Source organism: Silene latifolia, chromosome 3 (assembly GCF_048544455.1).
Source record: "Silene latifolia isolate original U9 population chromosome 3, ASM4854445v1, whole genome shotgun sequence".
Lineage (NCBI taxonomy): Eukaryota > Viridiplantae > Streptophyta > Magnoliopsida > Caryophyllales > Caryophyllaceae > Silene > Silene latifolia.
The window spans coordinates 149,437,414-149,464,718 of NC_133528.1; the positions used below are offsets into that span (position 1 = coordinate 149,437,414).

General features: G+C 35.6%; 7 protein-coding genes across 7 annotated transcripts; 3 read left to right on the plus strand and 4 right to left on the minus strand.

Annotated features, from left to right (window-relative positions):
- The first annotated feature begins 5,686 nt into the window (after positions 1-5,686).
- Positions 5,687-8,196, plus strand: LOC141648439 (putative nucleoredoxin 1). Its single transcript, XM_074457102.1, has 2 exons — positions 5,687-7,750; positions 7,896-8,196. The coding sequence occupies exon 1, from the start codon at positions 6,018-6,020 to the stop codon at positions 7,251-7,253; it is 1,236 nt and encodes a 411-aa protein (XP_074313203.1). The 5' UTR covers positions 5,687-6,017; the 3' UTR covers positions 7,254-7,750; positions 7,896-8,196.
- A 227-nt stretch (positions 8,197-8,423) lies between these two features.
- Positions 8,424-8,900, minus strand: LOC141648440 (auxin-responsive protein SAUR21-like). Its single transcript, XM_074457103.1, has one exon. It carries the CDS (start codon positions 8,815-8,817, stop codon positions 8,521-8,523), a length of 297 nt encoding a protein of 98 aa, XP_074313204.1. The 5' UTR covers positions 8,818-8,900; the 3' UTR covers positions 8,424-8,520.
- Positions 8,901-10,736: 1,836 nt separating this feature from the next.
- LOC141649956 (putative acetyltransferase At3g50280) lies at positions 10,737-11,937 on the minus strand. Its single transcript, XM_074458620.1, has 2 exons — positions 11,865-11,937; positions 10,737-11,143 (listed from the first exon to the last, which is right to left on the minus strand). The coding sequence occupies exons 1-2, from the start codon at positions 11,935-11,937 to the stop codon at positions 10,737-10,739; spliced, it is 480 nt and encodes a 159-aa protein (XP_074314721.1).
- An 80-nt stretch (positions 11,938-12,017) lies between these two features.
- On the minus strand, positions 12,018-13,548 carry LOC141646461 (putative acetyltransferase At3g50280). Its single transcript, XM_074454344.1, has one exon. It carries the CDS (start codon positions 13,504-13,506, stop codon positions 12,118-12,120), a length of 1,389 nt encoding a protein of 462 aa, XP_074310445.1. The 5' UTR covers positions 13,507-13,548; the 3' UTR covers positions 12,018-12,117.
- Positions 13,549-20,056: 6,508 nt separating this feature from the next.
- Positions 20,057-21,466, minus strand: LOC141649957 (putative acetyltransferase At3g50280). The gene has a single exon (XM_074458621.1). The coding sequence runs from the start codon at positions 21,464-21,466 to the stop codon at positions 20,057-20,059; it is 1,410 nt and encodes a 469-aa protein (XP_074314722.1).
- Positions 21,467-21,770: 304 nt separating this feature from the next.
- On the plus strand, positions 21,771-24,653 carry LOC141649959 (uncharacterized). Its single transcript, XM_074458623.1, has 2 exons — positions 21,771-22,008; positions 23,455-24,653. Exons 1-2 carry the CDS (start codon positions 21,771-21,773, stop codon positions 24,651-24,653), a joined length of 1,437 nt encoding a protein of 478 aa, XP_074314724.1.
- Positions 24,654-25,668: 1,015 nt separating this feature from the next.
- Positions 25,669-27,301, plus strand: LOC141648442 (putative acetyltransferase At3g50280). Its single transcript, XM_074457105.1, has one exon. The coding sequence runs from the start codon at positions 25,838-25,840 to the stop codon at positions 27,185-27,187; it is 1,350 nt and encodes a 449-aa protein (XP_074313206.1). The 5' UTR covers positions 25,669-25,837; the 3' UTR covers positions 27,188-27,301.
- Positions 27,302-27,305: the final 4 nt, after the last annotated feature.

Sequence of the window (27,305 nt, forward strand, 5' to 3'; positions counted from 1 at the left end):
ACGAAATATTACCCTTTCCTAATTCATGAGAAAATAAAATATAAATAAATCGTTCAAAAAAAATATTTATCCAAAAAAATTATGAGTTACAGAATAGTATATATGATGGAAAACAAAAAAAAATGATTTAAAGGCCTTGAAGCATTGGAATTGGAACAATGAATTGGAGAATATATATATATATATATATATATATATATATATATATATATATATATATATATATAAGAATCAGTTTCTAACTCATTACTAATTATGCATAATATTTATTATGCATGTTATAACACTATGATAAGATCAAATTGACATATGTGCATCGTACTTTAACAGTTTGGCTAGCAGTTTTATTTGTAACCTGTTTGACAAAATAAAAATAGAACATAAGTGTTACAAAGAAGACTAAAGTGTAGGAAAGAGTGAAGGACAATAATGTAACAACATGTCAACAACTTATTAAATATTTTTGCTACAATTCGATATTTCAAATACACCATTATAGAAAAAAAAAAAAAAAAACCGACAAAAGTGAAAGTCATTGAAACAAAGAAAAAATCTATAAAGAAGATCCATAGCCATTATTTCCAATCGCGTGCATTGTTATTGATACGTGAGTATGTCATCCTCCTATAATATTAATACAAACACACAAAAAAAAACTAATAAAATTCTAATTAATTCAAAATATAACAAAAATATAAAGTGAAACAATTAATTTAGTTCTCTATGTATACTTTGCCTACCATTTTTTTGAATAAAGTTGAAAATTCCTTCTCCTGCAATATTAATATAAACACACAAAAATAACTAATAATATTCTTATTAATTCAAAATATAATAAAAACAAAAGGCTAAATAATTAATTTAGTTCTTTAGCTATACCTTACCTACCAATTTTTTTAATAAAGTTGGAAATTCATTCTCCTGCAATATTAATACAAACACAAAAAATAATAACAAATTAATACAAAATATAAGAATAATAAAAAATGAAACAATTAATTACCTTTTCTTTGTATACTTTAGGTGCTATTTTTTTGAATAAAATTGAAAATTAGGGTGAATATAGTTAATAGTTCTAATTCTCTCAAATTTTATGAATGAAAGGAAAATAAAAAATATGGTACATAACTACTGAGTATATATATAGTAATAATGAAAGAAAAGTTAAAAGGTCATTTCATTAAATAAAGGAAATAATAGTTAAATAAATAAGGTAAATAAATAACAAAATTTATGAGAGGAGATCAATAGTTTACAATATTTTTTTCTTTCTTTTTTGTATTTAATTTATACCTTAATTTTGAATAAATTTGGAAATTCATTCCCACGCAATATTAATACAAACACAAAAAATAATAACAAATTAATACAAAACATAAGAACAATAAAAAACAAAACAATTAATTTACTTTTCTATGTTTACTTTAGGTGCTATTTTTTGAATAAACTTGGAAATTAAGGTGAATATATATATATATATATATATATATATATATATATATATATATATATATATATATATATATATATATATATATATATATATATATATATATATATATATATATATATGTGTGAAAAATTCTATTACTAATTCTCTGAAATTTTATGAATGAAAGGAAAAAAAAATATGGTACATAACTATTGAGTATATATAGTAATGATGAAAGGAAAGGTAAAAGGTCATTTCATTAAATAAAGGAAATAATGGTTAAATAAATAAGGTAAATAAATAACTAAAATTATGAGAGGAGATCAATAGTTTACCATATTTTTTTTCTTTCTTTTTTGTGTTTATACGTTAATTTTTTTAACTTACATTTTTTAATTTTCTTAAATTGGTAATTGATGTTACTTTTTTTTGCCATGTCACATTAAAAGTTGCCACATCACAATTAAACTTGTCATGTCACATTTTTTAGATTAGTCTTTTAATAGGATTTTATAGATTTTTTTGAATAAAATTTAAAATTAGGGTGAATATAATAGTTATATATATATGAAAAATTATATAATTACTAATTCTCTCAATCTTATAAATGAAAGGAAAATAAAAAAATATGGTACATAACTACTGAGTATATATAGTAGTGATTAAAGGATAGTTAAAAGGTCATTTCATTAAATAAAATAAATAATGGTTAAATAAATTGATATGCGTGTCAATAGGGAGTGTGTGCGTGGCAATTGGAAGAGTGCGCGTGGCTTTTTTCTAAGCCAATGTGGCATTCGTAATGCATGCATGGTTTTTTCTTCGCCTACGTGGCTTTGTCTATGTGGCCTTTTAAGGTTACCCTTTTAATATAGTTTTATAGATTAATATTGTGTATATAGCGAAAAAACAAATAAATTGCCCAAGATAGACTCTACCAATATACTTATTCAAATAAAAAATAAATAAAAAAATTTAGGATAGTTGATTGAAATTCCTGAACCATATTCAACTTATTTTGTTTCAGGTTGACATTATAAAAATAGATCAGATTTAGATGCATTATACATCTCATATAGTATTAAATGTTGATATTCTTATTCTAATTGAATCACATGAGTCATGACAACAACTGACTTCCAGATTGTAATCTTACTACTCTTACTACTGAGATTAAAAACGCAGGACATTTGGTAATTCAAATATTGGGCTTGAAAAATAGATTAGATTTTGTTCTCGGTTTGGAATTTTGCATTCATATGAACAAAGATTAAAAACGCATTCAAAGATTGTTCAACAGCACAACAACTGAGGGACTTCTACAAGCGTTGCTAGGTTATAACCACACAGTGTGCTATTTCAAATGCATACAAACGCTAAAAATATAAGTGTTGCAAAGGGTTAACGACATGAAAAGAAAGTGATTTTAATAGCCTAAGTATAGATTCTTGTCGAGCAGTTAGCAAGGGAGAAAATCATCATAGGGACAGCAACACCCTCAAATAACCAAACAACACAAGGCAGGGGAGGGGAGGGGAGGGGAGGGGAGGAAAGAAAGAGAACTAATACCAAGCGGCGTTCGAATAGTATAGGTTCAGGTGGTTGAGCGAAACGAGCCGGATTAAGCAATTCCATGTAATGTAGCTTAAGACGAGAGGCTTGATGGGAAGGAAGACGATATTTGTGGCGAATGTTCTTTAGAACATAATGTGCCTCGGGATTGCACCAACGGATGGCGAATTGAGGTTCATGTTTGGGGATGGAAGAACGTCGAAACAGCTGGTGATTGGAATCATAGGAATGCTGGAAAACACGTATTAATCCAAGATAATCCGTATTGAGGTAACAAGGGAAATCACCACGCGGTACCTTATGGAACGGCTTAGTAGTCTTCTTCTTCGGACGCCTAGCCATGAATACTGGACACACAAAGAAAAGAGAGACGCTGCAAAAAAAGAAGCAAAAAAGAAAGAAAAACGAAGAATAAATGGCAGATATTAACAATAGCAGTAGCAACCGCAATCGAAGCATACAATTCATATGAAATCGCACAGAAATCAGATAATTAGGGAAACTAAGGATACAATTCATATGAAATCGCACAGAAATCAGATAATTAGGGAAACTAAGGAGTGTGGATGAGAATACGAGAGAAGACTACTCCATATTACTACTCGGTCCATCTCGACCTTTCCACTCACAATCGAAACATACAATTCATGTGAAATCGCATACATACAGATCAGATTATCGAAACATACAATTCATGTGAAATCGCATACAGATCAGATTATTAGGGAAGCTAACGACAGTCGACCAAAATACGAGAAAGGTCATTTGTTTACCTTTCTATATTAGGAAAGTTTTTTATGGTAATTTGATCTCCATCGTCTTAGTGCGAAAAACAAATAATAATCAGGACGGAAGGCGAAATTTAGTAGAAACAAGTGAAAGAGAAGTAGATTCATTGTTACTCAAGAAAAGAGGATCATCAAAACAAGCATACGCAGAAGCAGTCATAGCAACAGAGGTTTCAGAATCAATCGCCATAGAAATATCGAGAAATTACCAGAAATAGCAAGAATTTGCACGAAAAAAGACCAGATGTAATTGGAGAAGAAATTTGCACGAAAAGATGCGCAACAATACACCGATGAAGAATTGCGGAAGCGATTAAGCAAGAAGAACGATTTTACCTCAACAATCGAAGAAATAATCGCGAAATAAACGCGAGGAAAAAACCTTGAGAAAGATCACAAAGAAACGAAGCAGAAATCCACCAGAAAGATGATTAAAAGAAGTATAAGCCGAAGAATCGTGTTCCTTTAGCGACTGATACCATGTGAAATGATGGAATCCGCCATTGATGAAGGTAATGAAAGCTTGAACAAAACAGAGTATGAGAAATGAAGAGAGAGAAAACAAAAGGTAAATAAAGTTTGTTATGATATTGATAAGTTAGAATGAGTTTGTTACAACTGTTTATATACAAGTCAATATGCCAGCTCATCTAAGTATGTACAAACACTAACCATGTTCATATTCCCCCTCAAGATGGACTGTCAGTAAAGACAAGTCCGAAATTTAACAGTGGAAGTACAAACCCTAGAAATTACGGAACGGAGACAAAAATTACCTGTTGATTGTTGAATGTCGAGAATTAAGTGAGTGGCGGAAGGAGCGTCAAGTGGTGAGCGTTAGTTGAACATGGAAGGAAGAGTGCGGTGGTATTCATGGCGATGAGCGGTGGCCGGTGGTGGTTGACGGTGGTCATAGGATGCCGAAGAGCGGTGAAGGGAGGGTTAATTTCTGAGGGTTTTGAGTTGAAAATGTTTTGACTGCAGATTTGGGACAAGGTAAAATGATTCTCCGTAAATCAAGGGTAGGGGTTCTATTTGTATATATATATACTAAATTTAAATAACGTGTCTTGTGTCGTAAATTTTAGGGGATGTCGTATCACGTGCCCGATTTATTTCCATCTCAGTATCCGTTTCGTTGCTACTTAGACTGTCGTTAGGGATACTAAAATGGTATGGTAAATCGAAGGGTGCAATCATCTGGGGTATGTATTTTATTTTTGGTGTATCATCTAATTTCAGGGAAGGCATAATGTCACTCCGAAATTGTTCATGTCGCTCATGATTGTGTGACGGTGAATAATTATATGTCCCTAGACTTGGCTCCATTGTATTGTTGTCGCATTAATAAAAAGTGTAGTGGCATTATCATTTCCCTAATTTTGTTAGGATAGAACGGTAAAACTTTCACTCATGAGTTTTAACACGGTTGTATTTTCAAGTCTTGAACTAAAGACCTCTAGTTAAACTAAAATAACTCATACCAGTTGCTATAAGTGCTCGTGGGTATGAGACAAGATCATCTCCATTTCTTAAGAGAAATGAACCATCCATTTCCTTTGAACGGGTCAAGTAGTATTACCTATATGAATAGATAGGTTTATTGTCGTTCCCTAAACAAATAGTACTTTTTGTCTGAAAAGCCGACAAACTTGACCCGGCTTGATAAACCCGATCCCGACTCGCGAAACCCGGCTTGAGAGACCCGTGAAATTAACCCAAAATCGACCCGTCTCATTTGCTATCCAGCGCCTGATGATCAGTCTTACCCAAACCGATATAAACATGGCCCCATCATAATATTAATCAAAATAAAACAGATTTAATGTTTAATTTTATTCGTTTGACTTCATACTGAAGTATCAAAATACCGAATAATAATCGATAACTATTTGACCCGTTTTACGTTTGAAACGGATATGCCCAAAAAACAAGAAGAAGTAAAAACAAGTTTGATGCCATAAATTGATGAAAACCTAGAGAGTTTAGTTTTGTATAAAGATTTAGGGTTCTCTCAATTGAAATCGCAAACACCAGGTGAGCAATTATCGCTTCAATTTCAGTTTCAATTCCGATTTCTATTTCAATTATTTGTCTATCGGTTTGAATTTCAATTCGTTCGTAGCTGTTAATTTTGCCTGAGTATAATAAATTAGGGTTTATTAGTATTGGTGAGCATAAATTCTGTTTCATATTTATTAAATTAAATACAAGGTTTAGGGATAATGCTTAAAACCTGTAGTTTAATCAAGATGAATTCCAAAAAGAAGCCAACTGAGACAATGTATTTAAGGCCATGTGAGACGATTTCTAAAAGGTCTAGGAAGAAGAGATGTGTAGTGCCAAAGGAGGCGGAGGCGGAGACGGAGGCGGAGGCGGAGGCGAACGAGGAGGAGGAGGCTCCAGTAATTATGATTGATGAAGGGGACCATTTGGATGTGAAAGCCTTCTTGTCGAGCAAATATCGCGATTATCTAATAACGACTAAAGGTGGTGAGGTAGTTCCTATAGATAGTCTCGAAGGGAAGTACGTCGTTGTTTCTTGTTTCTTGTTGCCTTTTGATTTGGATAGCATTGAAACTAGCATTTGCCGATGCATTGAAGCGCTTTTCGCTCAATTGTCCGTTCAAGGAATTGCTGATAGTGTTAAATTGGTCGTTGTTGGTAAGGTTGCTCCTCGTTCTCGTGTAGCTAATTTTGACCGCTTTTTTAGAATGTTATCCCTTAATTGTCTTGCTATACCATACTCGGACTCCAAGTCGCGCGACAGAGTTTGCAAAACTCTTGAGTTGAGTGAGTGGGATCAGCCCTGTCTTGTCGTCCACCCTAATGGCAAGGTTTTGCAGTTATCTGATCAATTCCTTACAAGTTATGGGGCTCAATCTTTTCCGTTTACTGAGCAACACTGTCATAATATCGTCATACAAGACGAGATTATCAAAAATAGGATTCGTTCCATCAACTCTCCGGTATCCCTTGGGGAATTACTCCAATGCGATTCTCTCTCACAAATTGCTGATGGGAACACGTCTATACCAACGTCTGACCTCGACCAAGTTGTCGTTGGAATATATCTCTGTTTTGATGGTTTTAGAAAAGGCGGCTTCATGTTTGACCTTCAGGATATCCATCGGAAATGCCTAGACAAAGGCTATAAGTTTGAGATTGTCCTTATCCCTGTGCCCTTTGGAAGGTATTCTGATCCCATATCTTTTTATGACCGTATAAAAAAATCTGCCTTGAAAAATACGACAAGTTCATCTTGGTGGACTATATCCTTTAGCGATATAGTATGTCGTTCCCTCTGGCGCCTTTTTTACTGTGATGAAAAAGACGAGTTAATTATACTGCCACGCCGTGGCTGTCCCGGGGATCTTTATGGAAGACATATGGCAACCGTCTATGGGGCCGATGCATACCCCTTCACAACGGACGTTATTGTAGAAAAAAAGGTTAAGTGAGCTAAGGTCAGTCACCCTAGAACAATTGGTTGGGGATTCCTACATGAACATGTCAGATCTTCGCAACAAGAATGTCCTCCTTTACCTTGACTACCCCGGATTTGATTATGACGATAGATGCCTCTACAAGACCATGTCTAGGGCTAGCCGTGAAATTAAGGTCATGTATCCCGACAGTGAAGTTGTTTTTGTTCCTTTGGGCCCTGTTTCAAGTGCTATAGAACGCCGAATAAAGAAGACATGGCAAGTATTACCTCAAGAATTGTGTGAATCGGTTATCAAGCATATATTTAATAAGGATGAAGCCCATGAAGGTGATCCTGGTGGGCTTCTTATTCCATCCCTAGTTGCATTTGGGAAAGACGGGAAGATTCTCTCTCGTCGTGCTGAAGACCGTCTACCTGGATGGACTGCCTCTGAATCTGAATCCCTATTTGATGACACGTTGGCCTCTGAGATTTTTAGCGATATAAAGCAGAGGATGTACTAAGCAGAAGGTTGGTCTTTTTTCCTTTCCTTTTCTCGAGAACTTCCTTTGATTGAGAGAATATTTTGCCGAGTGTCATCGTTTCATGGTTTATTGTGGGTATAGTTGTGAAGTGTCTATTTATTGATGTTGGCTTGTGTTGCAATTTTGTGCAGGAAGAATCTGCTGTGCATTCTGCTAGACCACAACGAAGACCACCAAATTTGTTTGTGTCTTGAAGCGGTTTGATGCCCAGGTTTTTGTTTCTCGAATATAACTTATAATTAATTTTGCGTCTTTAGCTAGAAAGTTTGACGCGGCTTGATGACCACCAAATTTAAAGGCACTGATACTTCCTTCCCCTGCCCTCTTGTTATTATAATTATGCGTCTTTAGCTAGAAAGTTTGAGGCTCCTGCGGATATTATGTTTGCTAGGACTAATTTATCAATCTAATGTTAATATAACTTATAATTAATTTTGTATGAGACCGTTTTCTACCTATATTCAATACTCCCTCCATCCCATTCATTTGTTTACCTTTTACATACATTCTTTTTCAGAGTATTTTAATCATAGGTAAACAGATGATTGAGACATACAGAGTGATGTAACTGAGTAAAAGTATTCACAAAGGGTAACATCTCATCTATAGCTTCTTTCTTATACAATTACTTTAAACGCGAAAATTAAAACACTAACAATTCGCCTAGTCTAAAGTTATGCTAAAGTAAAACGTTGCAATTCCAAAGAATCCGAGAGTACATTTCTGATTCCTCGGTACTCGTCGTCTTCCTTGGGATTAAGATTGCAATAGTATGGTGAGATTGATGAAACTTTCCTCGCTGCAAGGAATCGTTAGGCCACCCATTGGATGATCGAACCCAAATTCTTCTTCAGATCGACGAAGCAAGTCTAGGAATGAAGGGTGGTTAAGGAAAGATAAGGGTACAACGTACCGTTTCATGTCCTTATTATGTCCTACGTAAACAGGAATATGTCCTTTAGGTACTGAATTTTGATGGTTTTTATTGAGAGAAGAATGGAGTTTGAGAATTTGTTTTGTGTTGGAGATCATTGAATGGATTCTTATACCCATGATTTGTGAAGAAATATTTGGATTTACAAAGGTTTAAGAGTAGTTTTGATTGATAAGTTTTGGGAAATGAATGTTCAAGGAGTCAATTGAAAGAGGTTGTGATGGTTACTAGGTATTTATAGGAACAATTAGTCTCATTGTAGACACTAATATTCGTCTAAAGACGTGGACGGGTCAAATAATTTCTTTTTTTGCATGAATAGCAACCCCCACCATCCCACTTGTTGTTTGTCTTATTATGTAATTGGTCACGTATTTTACCCGTTTACAACTTTAGACGGATAGTGTCCGTCTAAAGTGAGATTTTGTGTTATAGGAAATACTGCTTTGTCTCGAATTTTTTTTTTTAATGTATTTCATTTTAGTTGTCTCATTCATGTCTTTTAACTTTCTATATAACGCAAGATTCTAATAGGAAATTTGATTTTTCATATTCATTATTGTCCATTTGTCATTCATAACAGTAATCACAAATGGCCCGCTCCCTCTCTCCTTGAGTTGATCTTTACTTAAAGTAAAAGTAAACAAATGACCAAATAGAAAGACTAGATGTATGCCATACCAATAAAGTACTTTGTTTGCTTACAATATGTATTAAATTTAGAACGAGTCAAACATAGTAAATGGGATAAAATGAGAATGTGTTAGGCTTAATAAAAGGACAAAAAGGGTTGTCTTAAATATACAAATGGGTATATATTAACTTCTTTTCATCTTAAGATGAATATTGTCGTTCTAAGAGAGACTTATCGTACGTCTATACAGAGTAATTAACATGCTTAGCTAGCTTGAGTAGTACTTGTTGGCCGGTGGTGCATGACTGCATGCAATGTTATACAATAAGTATACTCATTGTTTTTTCTCGCGGCCGCCCTTAATGATGTTTGTTAGACTATACTTTTTATGTAATCAAATATATTGTATATAGTTTTTATATAATCTTTCTTAACCGAAAGTATATAAAAAAAAAATGAGGAAAAAAACAAAGGTATGAATTGTTGTTTCAGGCTTTGGGATGAGCATCTTTGTACGGTAAGCACAAGTAGATAGATAATGCAATTTATTGTGTTTATTGTGAAAGAGAGGACAAGTGAAATGTACCTTTGGCTGTCCTATTAGTTTAAGGTATGATCTACCTAGTTTTGACACTCACCTAACATGGCAGGCATGTCACTATGTTTTTGCTACCTTCATGTCACAATTTTATGTTACATTTTTGGGAAATGAGTTTGTATCGACATCGTAGTTTAATTTCGTCCGAGGCAACATAATATATTGTAAGGTCCGTTGCACTCGGACATTGTAGTTAACGGCTTTCGGTATGCATATTGCTTACCGTAAACAACATGGACATCTTAAAACAAATAGAGGTTTGCACTCTAAAAAAAAATGTCGCTTTAAATATGAATGAATAAGTGTAGTATATTTCAAGGTTTTAGATTGAATTACATTAATAAAGCTAATAAATTTGATTACCAAATTTGGGACCCTGTTCTCGTGCTCATGACTGAACTAGGCATTAGATCGATGCCCCGGGTAATAAATACAAATAAATTAACACATTATACGCCTAACTCCGTTTCATAGATAATGCTCTCTAGTAATATGATGGGTTCAAGCAGTGACGGAGCTAATATTTACAATTAGGGGGTTAAGCCGTGGCTGAAGCCGACATGGCCTCAAAGTTCAAATACATGATGGAAATATAATAGGCTATTGATACTTGATAGTCATAATGAAATTTGCAGCAATGTCCTAATGCTTCACAATACAATTTTCTCATATAATAAAATTTTAGATTAATATTCACCTACACGACTTCTCAACAATCTATAGCTTACCTTTTCGCCTTTTAAACTCGCATAAGCTTTATTATTCCGCCACCTATAAATTAGTTTTGAAATGATTTGGGGCGACACTTAAGTCGTGAAACTCATAAATTCTTCATCTAACTCGAGATCATTCATGGTTTCAGGCTTAAGGACAACGTCTACGTTCACACTTCCATCTCCGTCACGTCCTGGAGTCATTACCAATTTTCCATCGTCCATATTAACGTACCCCCCTAGAACCGCTATGGCTCTACCTAGTCCAAATTCAGGTCCATATATATCAAATTTTGTCGAACCAGCTATAAATATTCCTAGCTTAGGATTACCATCAAACGAATTAGGAACCGGTCCATAAATAGAAGGTTGCTTCTCATATTGTTTTAAAACTCTGCGAGTTCCCTCGTCATCATATAGTTTAATAATTTGATTAATTAGTAACGTGGCCTGACCCAAACCATTGCTCAATAAATCACCCGCTTTGGATTCACATTTGGCTGTCACGTATAAAAACCGAAAGTATTCGGGTGACAACGGTGGATCCAATCGTAGGCGTTAATGGTCACAGTAAATGGTCGTAAATTCCTAGCACGGGTTATGGACCACCACATAAGGACTAAAATGAGGATATATTGTTATGAAGCCCACATTCTTCATCTGCTTGGTCCGTCAGCATTGAAATTGACTTGGATAAAAAGTGAGATAATCTCACTCTTAATGGGCCTGGATCATATTGGACTATATCCGTCTTTATCTATGTAAGACGGATCAAATAGTTACCACTTTTATAGATATAAGACAAAGACAAAATGTATAGTTATTAGCAAAAGATTTGTCTTTATCCATGCAAGTGACATGTATTTGACCCGTTTTAATCTTAGACTGATATATCCTTCTTAAGAAAGACTTATTGAAAAAAAGTTGTGCGCATCACAACTAGGGGTGTTCATCGGTCCGAAACCGGACCGGATCAGATCGGATGAACCGACGGACCGGATAACTACTAACCCCAAGACCGGACATCGGGCCGATTAGGAGGTGACCCGGACCGGAACCCTTTAGGCCCGATTTTTTCCGAATTTGTACCGGACCATATTTTTTGGGGCCCGTAAACCATAACGGTATGTATCCGGTCTGGACCAGGCTGGATCGGAAGGTCTGGGTCGCTCCAATATGCCTGTCCGGACCACTTTTTGAACACCCTTCGTCATGACTCACAGCTAATGATAGTCGTGAGCAATGTTGTTAGATGCGGGATTTTACTTCTGATTGAAGGATGATCAGAATCCATTTCAAAATTGATCGTGGAATCATAAGATTTTACAAATTAATTGTGAAACTTAATTTCATTGTTAAAATGTGTTAAATAAATAAAAGGGAAACAAACTCAATAATTATTTTGGGTTTGCCATGAAATGAAATAAACTAAGTAATTCAAGAACAACAACAAATTAATCCATCAATAATATGTCTATGATGCAAAACTCATAAACTCCTCCTCGAGTTCAAGAGCATTCATGGTTTCAGGCTCAAGACAGATCTCTAAATCGACACTTCCATCTCCGTTACGTCCCGGATTAGCCGTCACCTTACCGTCTTCCTTATTAGCATGGCCGGCTAAAACCGCTACGGCTTTACCTAACCCAAATTCGGGCCCATACATCTCAAACTTTGTCGAACCACCTATGTATAACCTATGAGGTCGGTAATTAAGCGAGCGTGGACCGGGTTGGGCAAAACGAGGATATTCGTCAGCTAGTTTCGACATTTCTCGAATTATTTTTTCATCTTGCATTTTAATACTTTGGTTGATCAATAATGCAGCCCGGCCTAAACCGGGTTTGCCCAATAAATCACTCACTTTAGACCCGGTTCGGCCTCCCCAAAGGAAACTCTTAAAATATTCATATGGCAACGGTGGATTGAGCCGGGTTCGGGCATTCATTATTACAGTGCAATCCACATCTAAATCGGATTGCAAATTTCGAGCACGAGTGATGGACCGCCACGTCAGCCCACATAAGGCTTGGAATGAAGAAATGTTGTTGTGATGACCATATTCTTCGTTAGCTTGGGCCTTCAGCATTGAAATCGCCCTCGATGAGAAATGAAATAATCTTACTCTTAATGGGCCCGGATCATACCGGAATAAGTCTTTTTCGGGTTCAAAGGGAGGCAATTTACAGATTTTATCATAGCCAGGTTCGGGAAATAATCTCGTAAAAATCGGTTTTTTTGAAACCGAAATTTTGTCGTTGTCTTGATTATCGTCGTTGAGTTGACCAAATATTTCAGCTAACGAGGATATGAAATGCCATAAGGAGGTACCATCCGCTATACAATGGTTCATAGTAAACCCGATAAAAACCCCATCGACTAGCTCGGTTACTTGGACCGACAAAAGCGGTTTAGTATGACCGTCATAATTAACCGATTTCTCACCGAGATCAAAAAAGGAATTGACTATCGGATGGACATCGACAGAGGAGCAGATATCAGATACCGTGTAATCCACAGAAGCATGGATTAGACGGGCACCGGGACCCTTGTTGCAATCGACGTAAAAACTACATTTATTTTCGTCCTCGAATTTTCGAGTGACAAGTTGGCCGGCTAAAGGGTAAAAATGTAGTAAGGAAACATACAATGATTTTTTGAGTTTTGGTAAAAGATGAGATTGTAAATTATGAGGTTTTGTATTGTAAAGGAGACCCTTTTGCATTGGACCCATGCTTAACATGTGTAGTTCTAAAGCACCCAAGTAATTTTGGGTTTCATTATTTGCTACTCGGGTCGGTTTCGCAAAATATTCTGATATGAATTTCAGTTTACGACTACTCCCTTCACAATAACTAGCCATTTTGGTGAATTATGGAGAACGGAGAATTGGATACTTGGAAAGTTTTTTGATTGGATTTGCAACAATTGTGCCTCCTTTCGACTCTTTTTATATGACAATGAACAGTTTTATGTGAATACCTGCGCACGAGCATTTAGATTAACTGACAAGGAGTTGTTCTAATTTAATCAGAGATATTGTGTTCGAATCCCAATAATGCAACATTGTTAAAACTTATGAGAGAGAGTTTTACTAGCCTAATGTCCTACCCTTCTCGAATTCGGAGAGTAAACCGGATGATTTAATCTAAACAAAACACAATTTATGTGAATATCGACGGTGAGGAAACACCATCTTACGATTCAACTTGTCTCAATTTTTTTCAAGTAGAATCTTAATATGATCCTACGATTATACGATCCGATCTTACATTATTAATCTTTAAATTTTTCCAGTTACTAAAATTTTATATATGACGTTCACGATAGTAAATTATTATAAATGGGAATAATTTGTGGGCACATGCTAAGATAATAGTGATTAGATATTTAAACACGAGATTTTAACATATTTTGATAACACAATTATGTATTTTAGTTAATTTGTAGGAGCTTATGATTCTACGATCCGATCCTAATGAGCTCATCGATACAAAGTAGAATCCCGATCCTAACAACATTGTGGACTATTACCCATGCTCACGAGTTCCAAAAACAACGATTTTTTTCTCAACTGATCATCTATAAGAGATTTTTTATTTGAATAAAGCGCTACCTTTTGAACTCGTGGCCAGAATCATGGTTTGTCAAACTTTTTTAACTAGATTTTGACTAATCATATCTCTTGGCCACAAATGTACCATTGTGAGAGCTTAGGCTTGGAAAACAAAACGCCAGCTTTTAAAACTCGTAGGTAAGATGTTCAAAAGATGGGACACCTAAACATAGGGCTGTAAATGAACTGAGCCTGCTCGACAAGCCTTCGGGATCGGCTCGGTCAAAGCTCGGCTCGAGATCGGTCAAACTGAGCTCGAGCTCGGGCTCGAACTAAGCTGAGCCCAAACCGAACCGAGCTTGAGCACACTAAGGCTCGGCTCGGGAGCTCGTTATTTTTAAAATTACTTAATGTTTTTCAATATATTTACTTAAATTGTATCAATTTTAAAATAAATAAATTAAAATATTAGTTTATAAGATAAAATTACATAATAACTGTTATTATAAGCTAACAAAAAAATAATATTCTCGTTTGAATTTGAATTTTTAAATAAAAAATTATTTTATAATAAAAATAATGCTCAAAAAAATAGTACGCAAACAAAGCTCGGGCTCGGGTTCGGGCTCGTAAAATATTATATGAGCTGATCCCGAGCCTTGATTTCAAGAGCTCGGGTTTGGACTCGAACTCGACTTTTACAATATGAGCCGAGCTCGATCATAGGTAAGCTCGAGCTCGGCTCGGCTCGTTTACACCCCTACCTAAACACCTTAAGGGTATTTGGTATAGTATCTCATTAAACAGATAGTTTTGCTTAATACCGTCTTAACTTAATACCTTCCAATCTGTTTTGATTATTTTTTTGTGTCAAATAAGACGCAAAGCGAATACAATAAATAGGCGAGGGGGATTCGTGTTAAAAACATGTTATTATCATGATATCTCCGTCTTAACTATCAAACTAAGACCTTAATCACATTATGTTGAGGGTAATGCTATCATTTGGTGATCATAGTTGATTGTATTTGACCCACCATCATATTTTTTAGAATTATGTCATAGTCTTGAAGATATAGTTTTAAAATGCTGAGGCCTTTCTAGATACGGAAAAACTAATCACTCAAATAGTAAAGTATTATCGTCTACCGACAACATAGTGTCATGGCGATCTTTTTTCTTTAGTGCTTTTACACCCTATGGACTTGCTTGGGATGACAGTAATTATTAAGGGGGTAATGAGAGCTAAAATAAGAAGAAATGGGAAGAGATTGGTGCTTTGTGGTGATTATGGATGAACGATGGTGGAAAGAGGAGGTGAGGGAGGAATTATTACCTCTATATGGAAGTAATTATTACTTAGAGGGGGAGGTGAGTAACAATTACTCCCTTAATGGAGTGACTATTACACTATCTTTCCCCATTTTTATCCATTTCTATCTCCAACCCCCATCCCTTCCCTCCATTTTTTAGTTCATTTTAACTCTATTACTCCCTTAATCATTACTCACATCCCAAACAAGTCCTATAACGTAATGTAAGACAAGGATATCAATTAGGTTAAATAAAAGAGCACAAATTTTCTTTTAAGACTTAGAATATCTGTCTTAAACTTAAGACGGACTAAATACAGTACATACCAAACTACATGATAAGTTGTATAAAATATGCAAAATTTGTTAGCTTTATTACCTCCAAATAATAGTAGTATTTGATCCGTTTTAACTTTAAAGCGGATAATATCCGACTTAAGCCAGACTTACAGGTTAAGATAATGGCATGACCGCATGATACAGTCGCTACAGAAAACGGGCCAACATTTATGTCAATGAAACAAAAATCGTTGGGAATCGGGTTATATATAGACCTGACAAAAGTAACCCGACCTGAAAAATCGAACTGACCCGACCCGATCCGAACATGACCCCGAGCTTTCTTGATCCGTAACTAACCCGACCCGAAAATGACCCGATCCGAAACCACCAAATTTGAAAATGACCCGACAAAATATAACTCTAATGGAACAGAAAAGACTTGAAATAAATATTTCTCCATTATTCATTGACCCGAAATGACCCGACCCGCTAACAAACCCGAAACAGATCCGAAACCCGAGATGACCCGTCCCGACCCGAATTATCCCGAAATCAATGAGAGACCCGAGCCAGCCCGAGCCAAACCCGGCCCATTGACTGGTTTTGCTTGGTTTCTTAAGAGATCGTCTCCAACTAATTTAATGTGAAATATAATATGGAAAATAGAGATATCTCAATACTCAATTATGCTATTGAGAGACCGTCTCTCTAAAGTTTTGTGATATATCAACGTTCCACGTAGCAAATGTCAATGAAACAAAACTCGTGAACTCCTTGTCTAGATCAAGATCATTCATGGTTTCTGGCTTAACGCAGATCTCTAGATCTACACTTGGACGTCTTCCATGGATCGAATGTATCGCTTCTTTCGTTTCGGTCAATAAATTAGACTTACTTTATCTCCTCCTCACAAAATAAAGTAACTGTAAATAATATGTAATTATGTAAACTATTCACTGAAGTAAAGCGAGTATATTACCTTACGGTTATCCTTACTAGCTTGCATAGCCTGCTCGAATTATATGACATCAAATAATAGCTTCAAGCCTTCAATAAAAGATTTTATAGTTTATAGTTTTAAATTATTTATATTTTAATTAAAATATTAAAGTTTTAGTTTTTAGTAAAAATTATATAATTTGATGAAAAGAGTGATTTTAATGAAAAGAATTATATAGTGAAATACATTATAATTATTAATTTCCTCATTTGTTGAATACAATTATAATTATCAATAACTTCCTTATTTAAAAATATATTTTTTAAAGGGAAAATTTATGAGTTCACCTATTTTTTTTAGTAAATAGGGGATGACAATATAATTACATCCAATTTTCTTACAAATCCCCTTACTATAAAAGCTGAAGCCTTCTTTGCATTTCTATTGGTCCCTTGATTTCAGAGATTAAGTATTGGTTTTTTTTTTTGTAGGGCTCACCACCTTCTTTGAAGGTATTTAATTAGTCTCTCTCCAATAATTTCAGATTTTAAATTTGCTTTACATTTAATTGACATAATTTAGTTAACCCAATACAATACCAATTTACAAATGAAAAAAAAAAAATTGTACGAGTAGTACTTTTATTTTTTGTAGTTTATAAAAAAAAATTAATTTTGATGAGAGAAAAAATATTATGAAAAATAAAAATAAAAAACCAGTTTTTTTTTTAAAAAGCTATAAAAAAATTATATGAGTATAAACGATTCATAAATGAATCATCGAGAAAAAAAAATAAAGGATCACATTGGTTTTGCGACCAACATGGCTACATTAATCAAAATCAAAAACCCACAAAAACCAAAATCGAAAAACACAAGTAAATAAGAAAAACAATAAATCAAAATGAGTAGCAGAGAAAATCTAACTCACCCTATGAATGAAATTTAATTCTGAAAGTGATGGATAGAAAACAATTTAATTAATTTAGGAATTTAGTCGGAACCAAGATGAATTGTCTTTACAATCACAAATTAATTAATTATAGTATAATGGAGGAGCACAAATGGATGAGTGAAGAGATCAAAAGAGCAAAACGGTGAAATGGATGGTGATAATTTTGGTTTAGCATAGATTTAAATTATGTGATGATCATAAATTTGATAATGATTAATGATGATGGCTTAAATCTGAGATGGGGTACAAAAGAAGGTATATTTGAAGATGACAAGTTTTGACGAATATTTAGGATTTTTCTTTGTTAGGAAGATTATAAAGTACTTTTGATATATTCATATGTTGGACGGAATTAGAGTACTTGATAAAATTTGGGTCAAAGGGTGTAAGCTTTTTTGGGCCAATTTAAACAAGTATTTAGGAAGTATTCATTTGGGCCAATTTAAACAAGTATTTAGTTCGGGTTAGGTCATTTCGGGTTACAAGTCTGTTTCAAGGTTTTTGGTCAAGTCTGTTTGGGGTCAAGCGGGTCGAGTTGTTTCGGGTCGTAACATTTTCGAGTCAATGATTAAGAGAGAAAAAAGGCATTTCAAGTCTTTCGGGTCAGTGGTGTTGAGTGGTTTCGGGTCGGGTCTGTTACAGGTCCATGAAAGGTCGGGTCATTTTAGGGTCGGGTCGATTCGGGTTTCGGGTGCGACAGTTCGGGTTGATTTCGGGTCTCGGGTCAGGCCCGGGTTGATTTTGCCAAGTCTAAATTAGTGAGTAATAAGGTCTACAACCCAATTTCGTCTAACAAAGGAGAGATCATCTACCAATATTTGTAACTTAACTTTTATTTAATGATATTTATTAATTAATATTTTAAATTTTACAATTAAATGAGAGATCATCTACCAATATTTGTAACATGACTTTTATTTAATGATATTTATTAGTTAATATTTTAAATTTTATAATTATGTGCAATTTTATTTTCACCATTTAAATATTTCGTTAGGTAATTAACACTATATTCAATCCCGTGCAATTCTGCACGGGTATAAAACTAGTTTCACAATTAAAACATAGTAAATTGATGAGAAGAAGGTGACAAAGGATTATTTCATTCAGTTGATTTTTTTTAAGAATACCTTACATTATATTAAGTCAATTGTCATAACGAAGGTTACGTGGAATTTGCATGAGTTTTTTTTGTCAAAAACTACTTTTTATTTAGGGTCATTTATGAACAACTATCTTTCATTTTATTTTTGGCTTTCAACAACCTTTCATTTCTTCATTTTGCGAAAGACTATCAAAAATCCACTTTCGGCGAAAAAAAAATCAATTTTCCGGCGTTGACTTACTTTTTTCTCCCCTTTTCACACATATAACCCATATTTTCCCTTTGTTCACCCAACAAAATCCGAAAAAGCTCATCTCCATGCCCAACACCTTATCAAAATTTTGTTCAAAGCAATACCAACGCATCAACCATCTCAATCTCCATCTCCATCTTCGTTGTCACTCGTCACCTTTACTACCACTGTCACCTTCACCCTTACATTTCAACAACCTTATAGACTACTCATGATTCATCAGCCTATTGTCCTTTAAGTCATATTAAAGTACCTTATATCTCTCTTCATGGTAAGATGGTGGGTTTAAGAAAACTAATGAGATAGTAGCACACAAGTGATCCTAAGAGTGAATCCATGATAATTTTCGAATAGTTAACATTAGGAGTTAATTTTGCCAATTAGGCCATAATAGATCATTATTGTTGAAGAATTATTTACCATGTTAAGATTAATATCAATGATGATTTTGTTTCGGTGATTAGCACTTTGATTCGGTTAAGAGATAAACAAATTGAGGTGATTAATGTTGGGTTTAATCAATTTTTATCATCGATTATTACGGTTATGAAGTAAAGAGTTAGATTCAACATGAAATGGTAAGTTAACGCCGGAAAGTTGACTTTTTTTTGCCGGAAGTGGATTTTTGGTAGTCTTTTGCAAACGAAGAAATGAAAGGTAGTTGAAAGCCAAAAATAAAATAAAAGGTAGTTGTTCACAAATGACCCAAAATAAAAGGTTAATTAATACTAACTAATGTTTCACAATACAATTTTCTCATATATTAAAGTTTAATTAATACTTCTCCGTTCCAGTCAATAATTTACATTTGTTTTATTTTTCCTTACAAAATAAAGCAAATGTAAATTATTCACATGGAGAAAGAGAGTACTCGCTTACTCACTTACTCAACTCCTCAATGGTTCAATCTCATTGCCTACCATTTCGCCCCTTAAACTCGCCTTTTGATGCAACAATAATGATATAAAACATTCATAAAATTTAGTATCGATATGAGTTGGGGTCGACAATCAAGTCGTGAAACTCATAAATTCTTCATCTAACTCGAGAGCATTCATGGTTTCAGGCTTAAGGACAACCTCTACATCCACACTTCCATCTCCGTCACGTCCTGGATTCATTACCAATTTCCCATCGTCCATATTAACGTACCCACCTAGAACCGCTATGGCTCTACCTAGCCCAAATTCAGGTCCATAGGTATCGAATTTTGACGAACCAGCTATAAATATTCCTGCTTTAGGATTACCATTAGACGAATTAAAAACAGGTCGATGAATAGAAGGTTGCTCCTCATATTGTTTTAAAACTCTGCGAGTTCCCTCGTCATCATACATTTTAATAATTTGATTAATTAGTAACGCGGCCTGGCCTAAACCATTGCTCAATAAATCACCCGCTTTGTATACACATTTGGCTGTCACGTAAAAAGACCGAAAGTATTCGGGTGACAACGGTGGATCCAATCGGGGACGGGCGTTAATCGCCACGGCAAACTTGACCTCGTAATCGGGTCGTAAATTCCTAGAACGGGTTATGGACCGCCACATAAGCCCACATAAAGCCTGAAATGAGGATATATTGTTATGAAGCCCACATTCTTCATTTGCTTGGGCCTTAAGCATTGAAATGGACTTGGATGAAAAGTGAAATATTCTCACTCTTAATGGGCCTGGATCGTATCGGAATTTAAATTCATTGGGCTCGACGTAAGGCAGCTTAGGGATAGGACCAGGCCCATATTCATGATCAAAAAATAGCGTCTTAAAAATCGGTTTTTTTGTTATTGAAACGACGTCGTAATTAACTTCCTTTTGGTCGTTGAGTTGACCAAATATTTCGGACAAAGTTGATATAAAATGCCACAAAGACGTACCATCCGCTAAACAATGATTCATGGTAAACCCGATAAATATACCATCCAGTAACTCAGTCACTTGGACCGATAAGAGTGGCCTAGTATGGCCGTCGCTATTAATCGATTTTTCACCGAGATCAAAGAATGAAGCGACTATCGGATGAACGTCAACAGACGAGACGATATCAGATACCCTGTATTCGACACATGCATGGATGAAGCGGGCCCCAGGGCCTGAATTGCAATCAACGTACAAGCAACATGCATGTTCGTCAGGAAATTTTTGTGTGACAAGTTGACCAGATAAAGTGTAAAAGTGATTGAGAGCGAAAGCCAACGACTTTTTGAGATTTGGTAGAAAATGCGAACGTAAATTATGTGGTTTTGTATCGAAAAGGAGTCCCTTTTGCATTGGATTCACGGTTAAGGTGATTAAATCGATTGTACGTAAGTAATGTGGTTCGTTAGGTGCGCCATTAGCGACACCTACATGAGTGGGTTTCACAAAACATTCTGATATTAATTTGATTTTAGGAATTTCTTCGTAATAGTTTTGCACCATCGGGAATTAGGTGGTCCAAATATTAAGGATGAGTCTTATAGTTTTTGGTGATGATGCTTGACCCACAATTACGAATTTATATACTATATAGTGCTAGAGTTACCCTTTAATCCAAGATGGGGATTGTGTTTAATGGTAAAGTATCGTGCTTGATTGAGTGAGATACAAAGTAATCTACCATTTTTTGATTTGGGTTGATTCTTGTCGAGCTTCTTTGGGGTGGGTGGTATATTCGCCTGAGGGAGTTCGGTGTTGCACTTTTACTCGTAGTTTTGTCGCAGAGTCTGCTATCCAAGCCGAAGCTATGGGAATTCGAGATCTTATCACATGGGCTTTGGGTCATAACATCCTTCATTTGGACATCTCCTCTGATTGTTTTCAACTTCTTCTTCAACTTGCGGGGGTGGAAATACCTCACCACTTGACTAAGGGATTGTTGCAGGACATCGAGCACTTTTTTACGTTCTTTCATTGTCTTTGTTTCACTTTCTTACCTCGTCATCTTAATAAGGTTGCCCATAACCTAGCTAGAGCTGAATTGGGTTTGTAAGGCTACTTTTTTACCGCTGCCAAAAAAAAAAAAAAAAAAAAAGAATTAAAATTTAGGGTAGATACTGTAGAACCACAATCCACCATTGGGGAGATATTAACTAAATTAGCTGATAAAGTTATGAAAGATGGTATTTATGATCTGAGTTTAAATCCCATTAAGATTAAATTTGCCATCATGGCTCCCTTTACACCCAAAAAAAGAACGATCCACTAGTGGGGCGAGGGTAAGTAGAGACGACTATAGTATCGCATGTGAAATGGTCATTATTAATAATACCGAGTAAATTAATAACGTATCTAACAATTATCACTTTTGGAAACATATACCTAAAATATCTTTTTTATTTTTGTTTTTGTTTTTGAAATTATATACTAACTAAATTTCATTTTCTTCCAAATTTGATACATACAAATTCTGTTTTATTTGCCACTGATTAAACATGACCACCGACCATTTCTCCACCCAGTTAAAACCATTAACCAATCATCCACCATAACCACCACCACGAACCATCGATGAACCCTCCAAGCGCCACTCCCAACCTACCATGACCATTTCTAATCTTCTTTCAACCAAGTGGAAAAAGTCTTGGATTTTAAAGACTTAATTTAAGACTTTGTCAAGACTTTAATAGATTATTAGTAGCTTGAGCACACCCGTCAAACGTGTCAATTGGGTTGAATTCGGGTCGGGTCAATTCGGTCTAAACGCCCCAAACTCGTTATCATTTTTTTTTGTCCACCGGTCCGATGTACTCCCTCTGTCCGGGTCATTTGTTATCCGTTTTCATATTGGGGTGACTCAGTCAATTGTCGTCCATTCTATTTTAAGAATGAATGAATTTGATGAGCAATTTGATCATACACACTTAATTTGTTCCACTTGTCATTTAATAATTAGCCCCTTCCTCTTTTTTTGGTCTTTGTGCCAAAATCAAAGAACAATAATTAACCGGAACAGAGAAAGTAGTTTAGATCTGAGCCGAGTAGGACCATTAAGCAGTAAAGCTCATCCTCACGAGTTTAATGGCTGATATATATTCCTAGACTTGAACGTAAAATCTCTAGTTAAGCAAGAACCATCATTGGTAACTCGCAATCATTATTGATTGCTAATTATTCTCTCTGTCCCGGTCATTTGTTGTCCTTTTTATATATTAGGGTATCCGAGTCATTTATTGTCCTTTCTATTTTAAGAATGAATTTGATGAACAATTTGATCATTTACACTCAATTTATTCCACTTGTCATTTATTAATTGACCATTTTTTTTGTTTTTGTGTCAAAACCAAAGGATAATAATTGACCGGGACGGAGGGAGTATTTTTTTTTTCTCATAAAATGAGAGGGACCTAGCATTGATCCCATACAAAAGGGTCTCCTTTACAATTACCCTCTTCATCAATCACCTTCTTCTACACTCCTTAATCTCCTAGATACCTTAAAAGAGTCGCTTTCTGTTGCTCTTGTCCATTTCTACCCGTTAGCTGGTCAATTTGAGACCGAAACTTTTATTGATGAACACGCTTGTAGCGTTTTCATTGATTGTAATAAGGGACCTGGGGTAAGGCTAACTCATGTAATTGCCCTAGGTGTTACCAAATCGGATATCCTTAATTCTCCGAATCATCGTGTGCCTAAGATTGTTCAAAATTTCTTCAAGTTGGGAGAAGTATTTACAAATTATGATTTTCACACTAGGCCTATATTATCCATCCAAGTTACAGAACTTGTAGATGGGGTTTTTATTGGGTTTACGATAAGCCATAGTGCGATGGATGACACGTCTTTTATGCATTTTGTTAGCGTGTTGTCTGATATTTTTTGTTCGATTAATACAAGTGGGAAATCGTTGGAAATATCACGGGTGCCCATCTACGAGGATTGGCCACCCATCAAGTTGCCATATCTTGGGCTTGAAGAGGTCATGACGACTAAACGGGCCGGCCCATTAACGGATCGAGTCCTCTTCAAGTTGACATCTAAATCTTTGGCAATGATTAAGGCCAAGGCCAAGGCCAATAATAATAAAGAGGGCTCGACTTCAAACTTGTCTTCATATAAATCCTTAGCTGCTTTTATATGGAGGGTTATAACCAGGGTTCGAAACCTGTCAGCAGACCAAGAAACGGCTTGTAGTTTAGCTATCAATGCTCGTCCCCGGTTCGACCCACCTCTATCCGATGACTATTTTGGGAATTATGTAGCCCAAGTTAAAGTGATTTGCAAAGTGGGTGACTTGCTAACCCATGAGTTGGGTTGGGCCGCAAAGCGTTTAAATGATGGAATCAAAGCCCAAGATAATAAATCCATTCGTGATACCTACGAATTGGTTGGTAATCTTATTGCGACTCCAGGCTTTCTAAGCGTGGCAAGCGCGTCAAGTGAAGACGTTCTTGGGCCAAATAGAGTGGTGGTAGGAGGATCAACGAGGTTCGATATGTATGGGCTTGAATTTGGGCTTGGTAAGGCCGTAGCGGCTCTTAGGGGAATGGGAAGTGGGAATGATGGGAAGGTAGTTGTAAGTCAAGGTTGTGAAGGGGGTGGAAGTGTGGAGTTAGAAATTCCTCTTGAACTTGAACAACACATGGTAGCTCTTCAAAATGACCATGACTTCAAGGCTTTTATTTCATAAATTGCGAAAAGGGTAATGCTAATGTTTACTGAAGATTGTTTTAGCTGAAAACGATTCTGACACCCAATTAAAAATAGAGGGTGAAAATTAGAAGATGTCGTGAGAAGTCTAAAATTAAGACAGTCTTAACACAGACAGTCTTATCCTATAGCCCCAATAAAATGGGATAAATATATTGATATGCTGGTGACGATAGTGAATACATACTTAATACTCCCTCTGTCCCGGTATGTATTAATCAATAGCTCTTTATTGTTTTATGTTTCATCTTTGATTTCCCTTAGAGCGTCTCTTCAAATTTGTTGGTACAAAAATAGCACGAATTCGTCTCAAACGTCTTTTTTTTTATTCAGAAAGAAAAGGTTTATATATTTGTCCTAAGCTTAAGATGAGAGTCAAATAGTATGAATAAGACAACAAATTAAATGATGGAGAATAAAAAATTTATCTTAATAGTTCAAATGCGATTATATTTAACCGACCTTAAGGTTGAAACGATACCTCTGCCTTAAAGGAGACTAATAAATGTCTTGAGAACTGTTGAGTTCGTGCCTTGATTCTGTTAGTCGCCGCTTCGAGCGACTATGCGGAGGTTTACCTAGGAGTCATGCTTAATATGTTTATCATACCGTCTGAATCTGTAATCTGAAAACTTCTTGCATATCAATAAAACTCTCTCCCTTCTGCCCTGTAGACGTAGCTAACACACCGTTAGTTAACCACGTAAATCCGTATGTTGCTTTCTTATTGCTTTTGTTATAACAAGAACAGTGTGGTGGAGTGAGGGAGGGGCTAGCAGCCCCCCATCCAACATGGAAAAATCCGAAGTTTTTAGTTATATTTTTGAACTTTTATCAATTTTACCTTGTAAAATTATTCTTTAGCCCTTATTAGAGGTTTTTCGCCCCCTAACGTGAAATCCTAGTCCCCCAACTTCTTGATAAGTCAAATAATGATCTGCTATATAGATAAACTCGTGTTCTTTGATTCAATTATTGCCCTTTTAGACAAAGTTGTGGGTCAAGATATAAACGATAAGAGGCCAAGAAACATAGGTGTAATTCGTGGCCACTAAAATACTCACCAACCTTACCTCATTTGAATCATTTATTACTACATACATCAAGCACTCAATCATATCAACATCTGTAGCAAAAACTAAACATTCAAAATCAAAACCAAAAATGGAGTTAATTTCAGAATACTTTGTGAAACCAAAGCATGAAGTGCAAGCATCAAAAGATCCTATTTACTTAAATGCACTTGAAATATGCATGTTAGGGATGTATCCTATACAAAAAGGTCTACTTTACAATTACCCAATTGATCAATCACCTTCTAAAACACTCCTTAATCTCCTAGATACCCTAAAAGAGTCTCTTTCGATTGCCCTAGTCCATTTCTACCCATTAGCTGGTCGCTTTGTCACTGAAACTTTTACAGATGAACGCGCTTGTAGCGTGTTTATTGATTGTAATAAAGGTCCTGGGGCACGACTAACTCATGTAGTTGCCCCTGGTGTGACTAAATCGGATATCCTTACTCCGAATCATCTTGTGCCAAGTATTGTTAAAAAATTCTTCGATTTTGGAGAAATATATGTAAATCATGATTGTCACACCAGGCCTTTATTGTCTATCCAAGTTACACAACTTGTAGATGGGGTTTTTATCGGGTTTACAATTAGCCATTGTGTCGTGGATGGCACTTCTTTTATGCATTTTCTTAGCATGTTGTCTGAAATATTTAGTTCCTTAAGTACAACTGGGAAATCATTGGGAATTTCGAGAGTACCCATATATGACCACGGTCCGCCCATCAAATTGCCATATCTTGGGCTTGAGGAGGTCCTAAGAAAACGGGAGGCAAACCCGCCAAAGGACCTAGTCTTCAACTTGTCATCTAAATCGTTGGCAAAGATAAAAGCCGAGGCGAATAATAATCAAGAAGGCTCGATTTCAAACTTATCTTCATTTCAAGCCTTAATTTCGCTTATATGGAGGGCGATAACAAGGGCTCGTAATATATCAGCAGACCAAGAAACGGCTTGTAGTATAGCTATCAATGCTCGTTCTCGGGTCGACCCACCTTTATCCGATAATTACTTTGGGAATTATGTAGCCCAAGTTAAGGTGATTTGCAAGGTAGGAGAATTGTTAACCCATGACTTGGGCTGGGCCGCAAGGCGTTTAAGTGACGGAATCAAAACCCGAGATAATAAATCCATCCGGGATAGTTTGGAATTGATTGGTAATCTTATTGCGACCCCCGGCTTTCTTAGTATGTCACTGGCTGAATTTCTTGGATCTAACAGTGTGGTGTTAGGAGGGTCGACTAGGTTCGATATGTATGGGCTTGAATTTGGGCTTGGTAGGGCCGTAGCTATCCGTATGGGCCCAGGAAATAAGTATGATGGGAAAGTAAATGTAAGCCAAGGTTGTGAAGGTGGTGGAAGTGTGGATTTGGAAGTATCTCTTGAAGAAAATATGGTAGCCCTTCAAAAAGACCATGAGTTCATGACTTTTGTTTCTTGAATTAGGAAAAGTATTGCATATTATTAAGTCACTAATTAGGGCCGTCAAATAAATTTGAAATGTTCAGTTTAAATATTAATTTTGGGCATAAATAATAAGAAAATTAATTGTAATAGTG

Coding starts and splice junctions, on each gene's coding strand:
- LOC141648439 (XM_074457102.1), top strand. CDS start 6,018: ATGCTTAAAACCTGTAGTTTAATCAAGATGAATTCCAAAAAGAAGCCA.
- LOC141648440 (XM_074457103.1), bottom strand. CDS start 8,817: ATGGGTATAAGAATCCATTCAATGATCTCCAACACAAAACAAATTCTC.
- LOC141649956 (XM_074458620.1), bottom strand. CDS start 11,937: ATGGATTCTGATCATCCTTCAATCAGAAGTAAAATCCCGCATCTAACA. Junction 11,144..11,864: donor GCTCACGACTATCATTAGCT/GTGAGTCATGAC, acceptor TATACGTGACAG/CCAAATGTGAATCCAAAGCG.
- LOC141646461 (XM_074454344.1), bottom strand. CDS start 13,506: ATGGCTAGTTATTGTGAAGGGAGTAGTCGTAAACTGAAATTCATATCA.
- LOC141649957 (XM_074458621.1), bottom strand. CDS start 21,466: ATGGTGCAAAACTATTACGAAGAAATTCCTAAAATCAAATTAATATCA.
- LOC141649959 (XM_074458623.1), top strand. CDS start 21,771: ATGGGAATTCGAGATCTTATCACATGGGCTTTGGGTCATAACATCCTT. Junction 22,009..23,454: donor CCTAGCTAGAGCTGAATTGG/GTTTGTAAGGCT, acceptor TTAATCTCCTAG/ATACCTTAAAAGAGTCGCTT.
- LOC141648442 (XM_074457105.1), top strand. CDS start 25,838: ATGGAGTTAATTTCAGAATACTTTGTGAAACCAAAGCATGAAGTGCAA.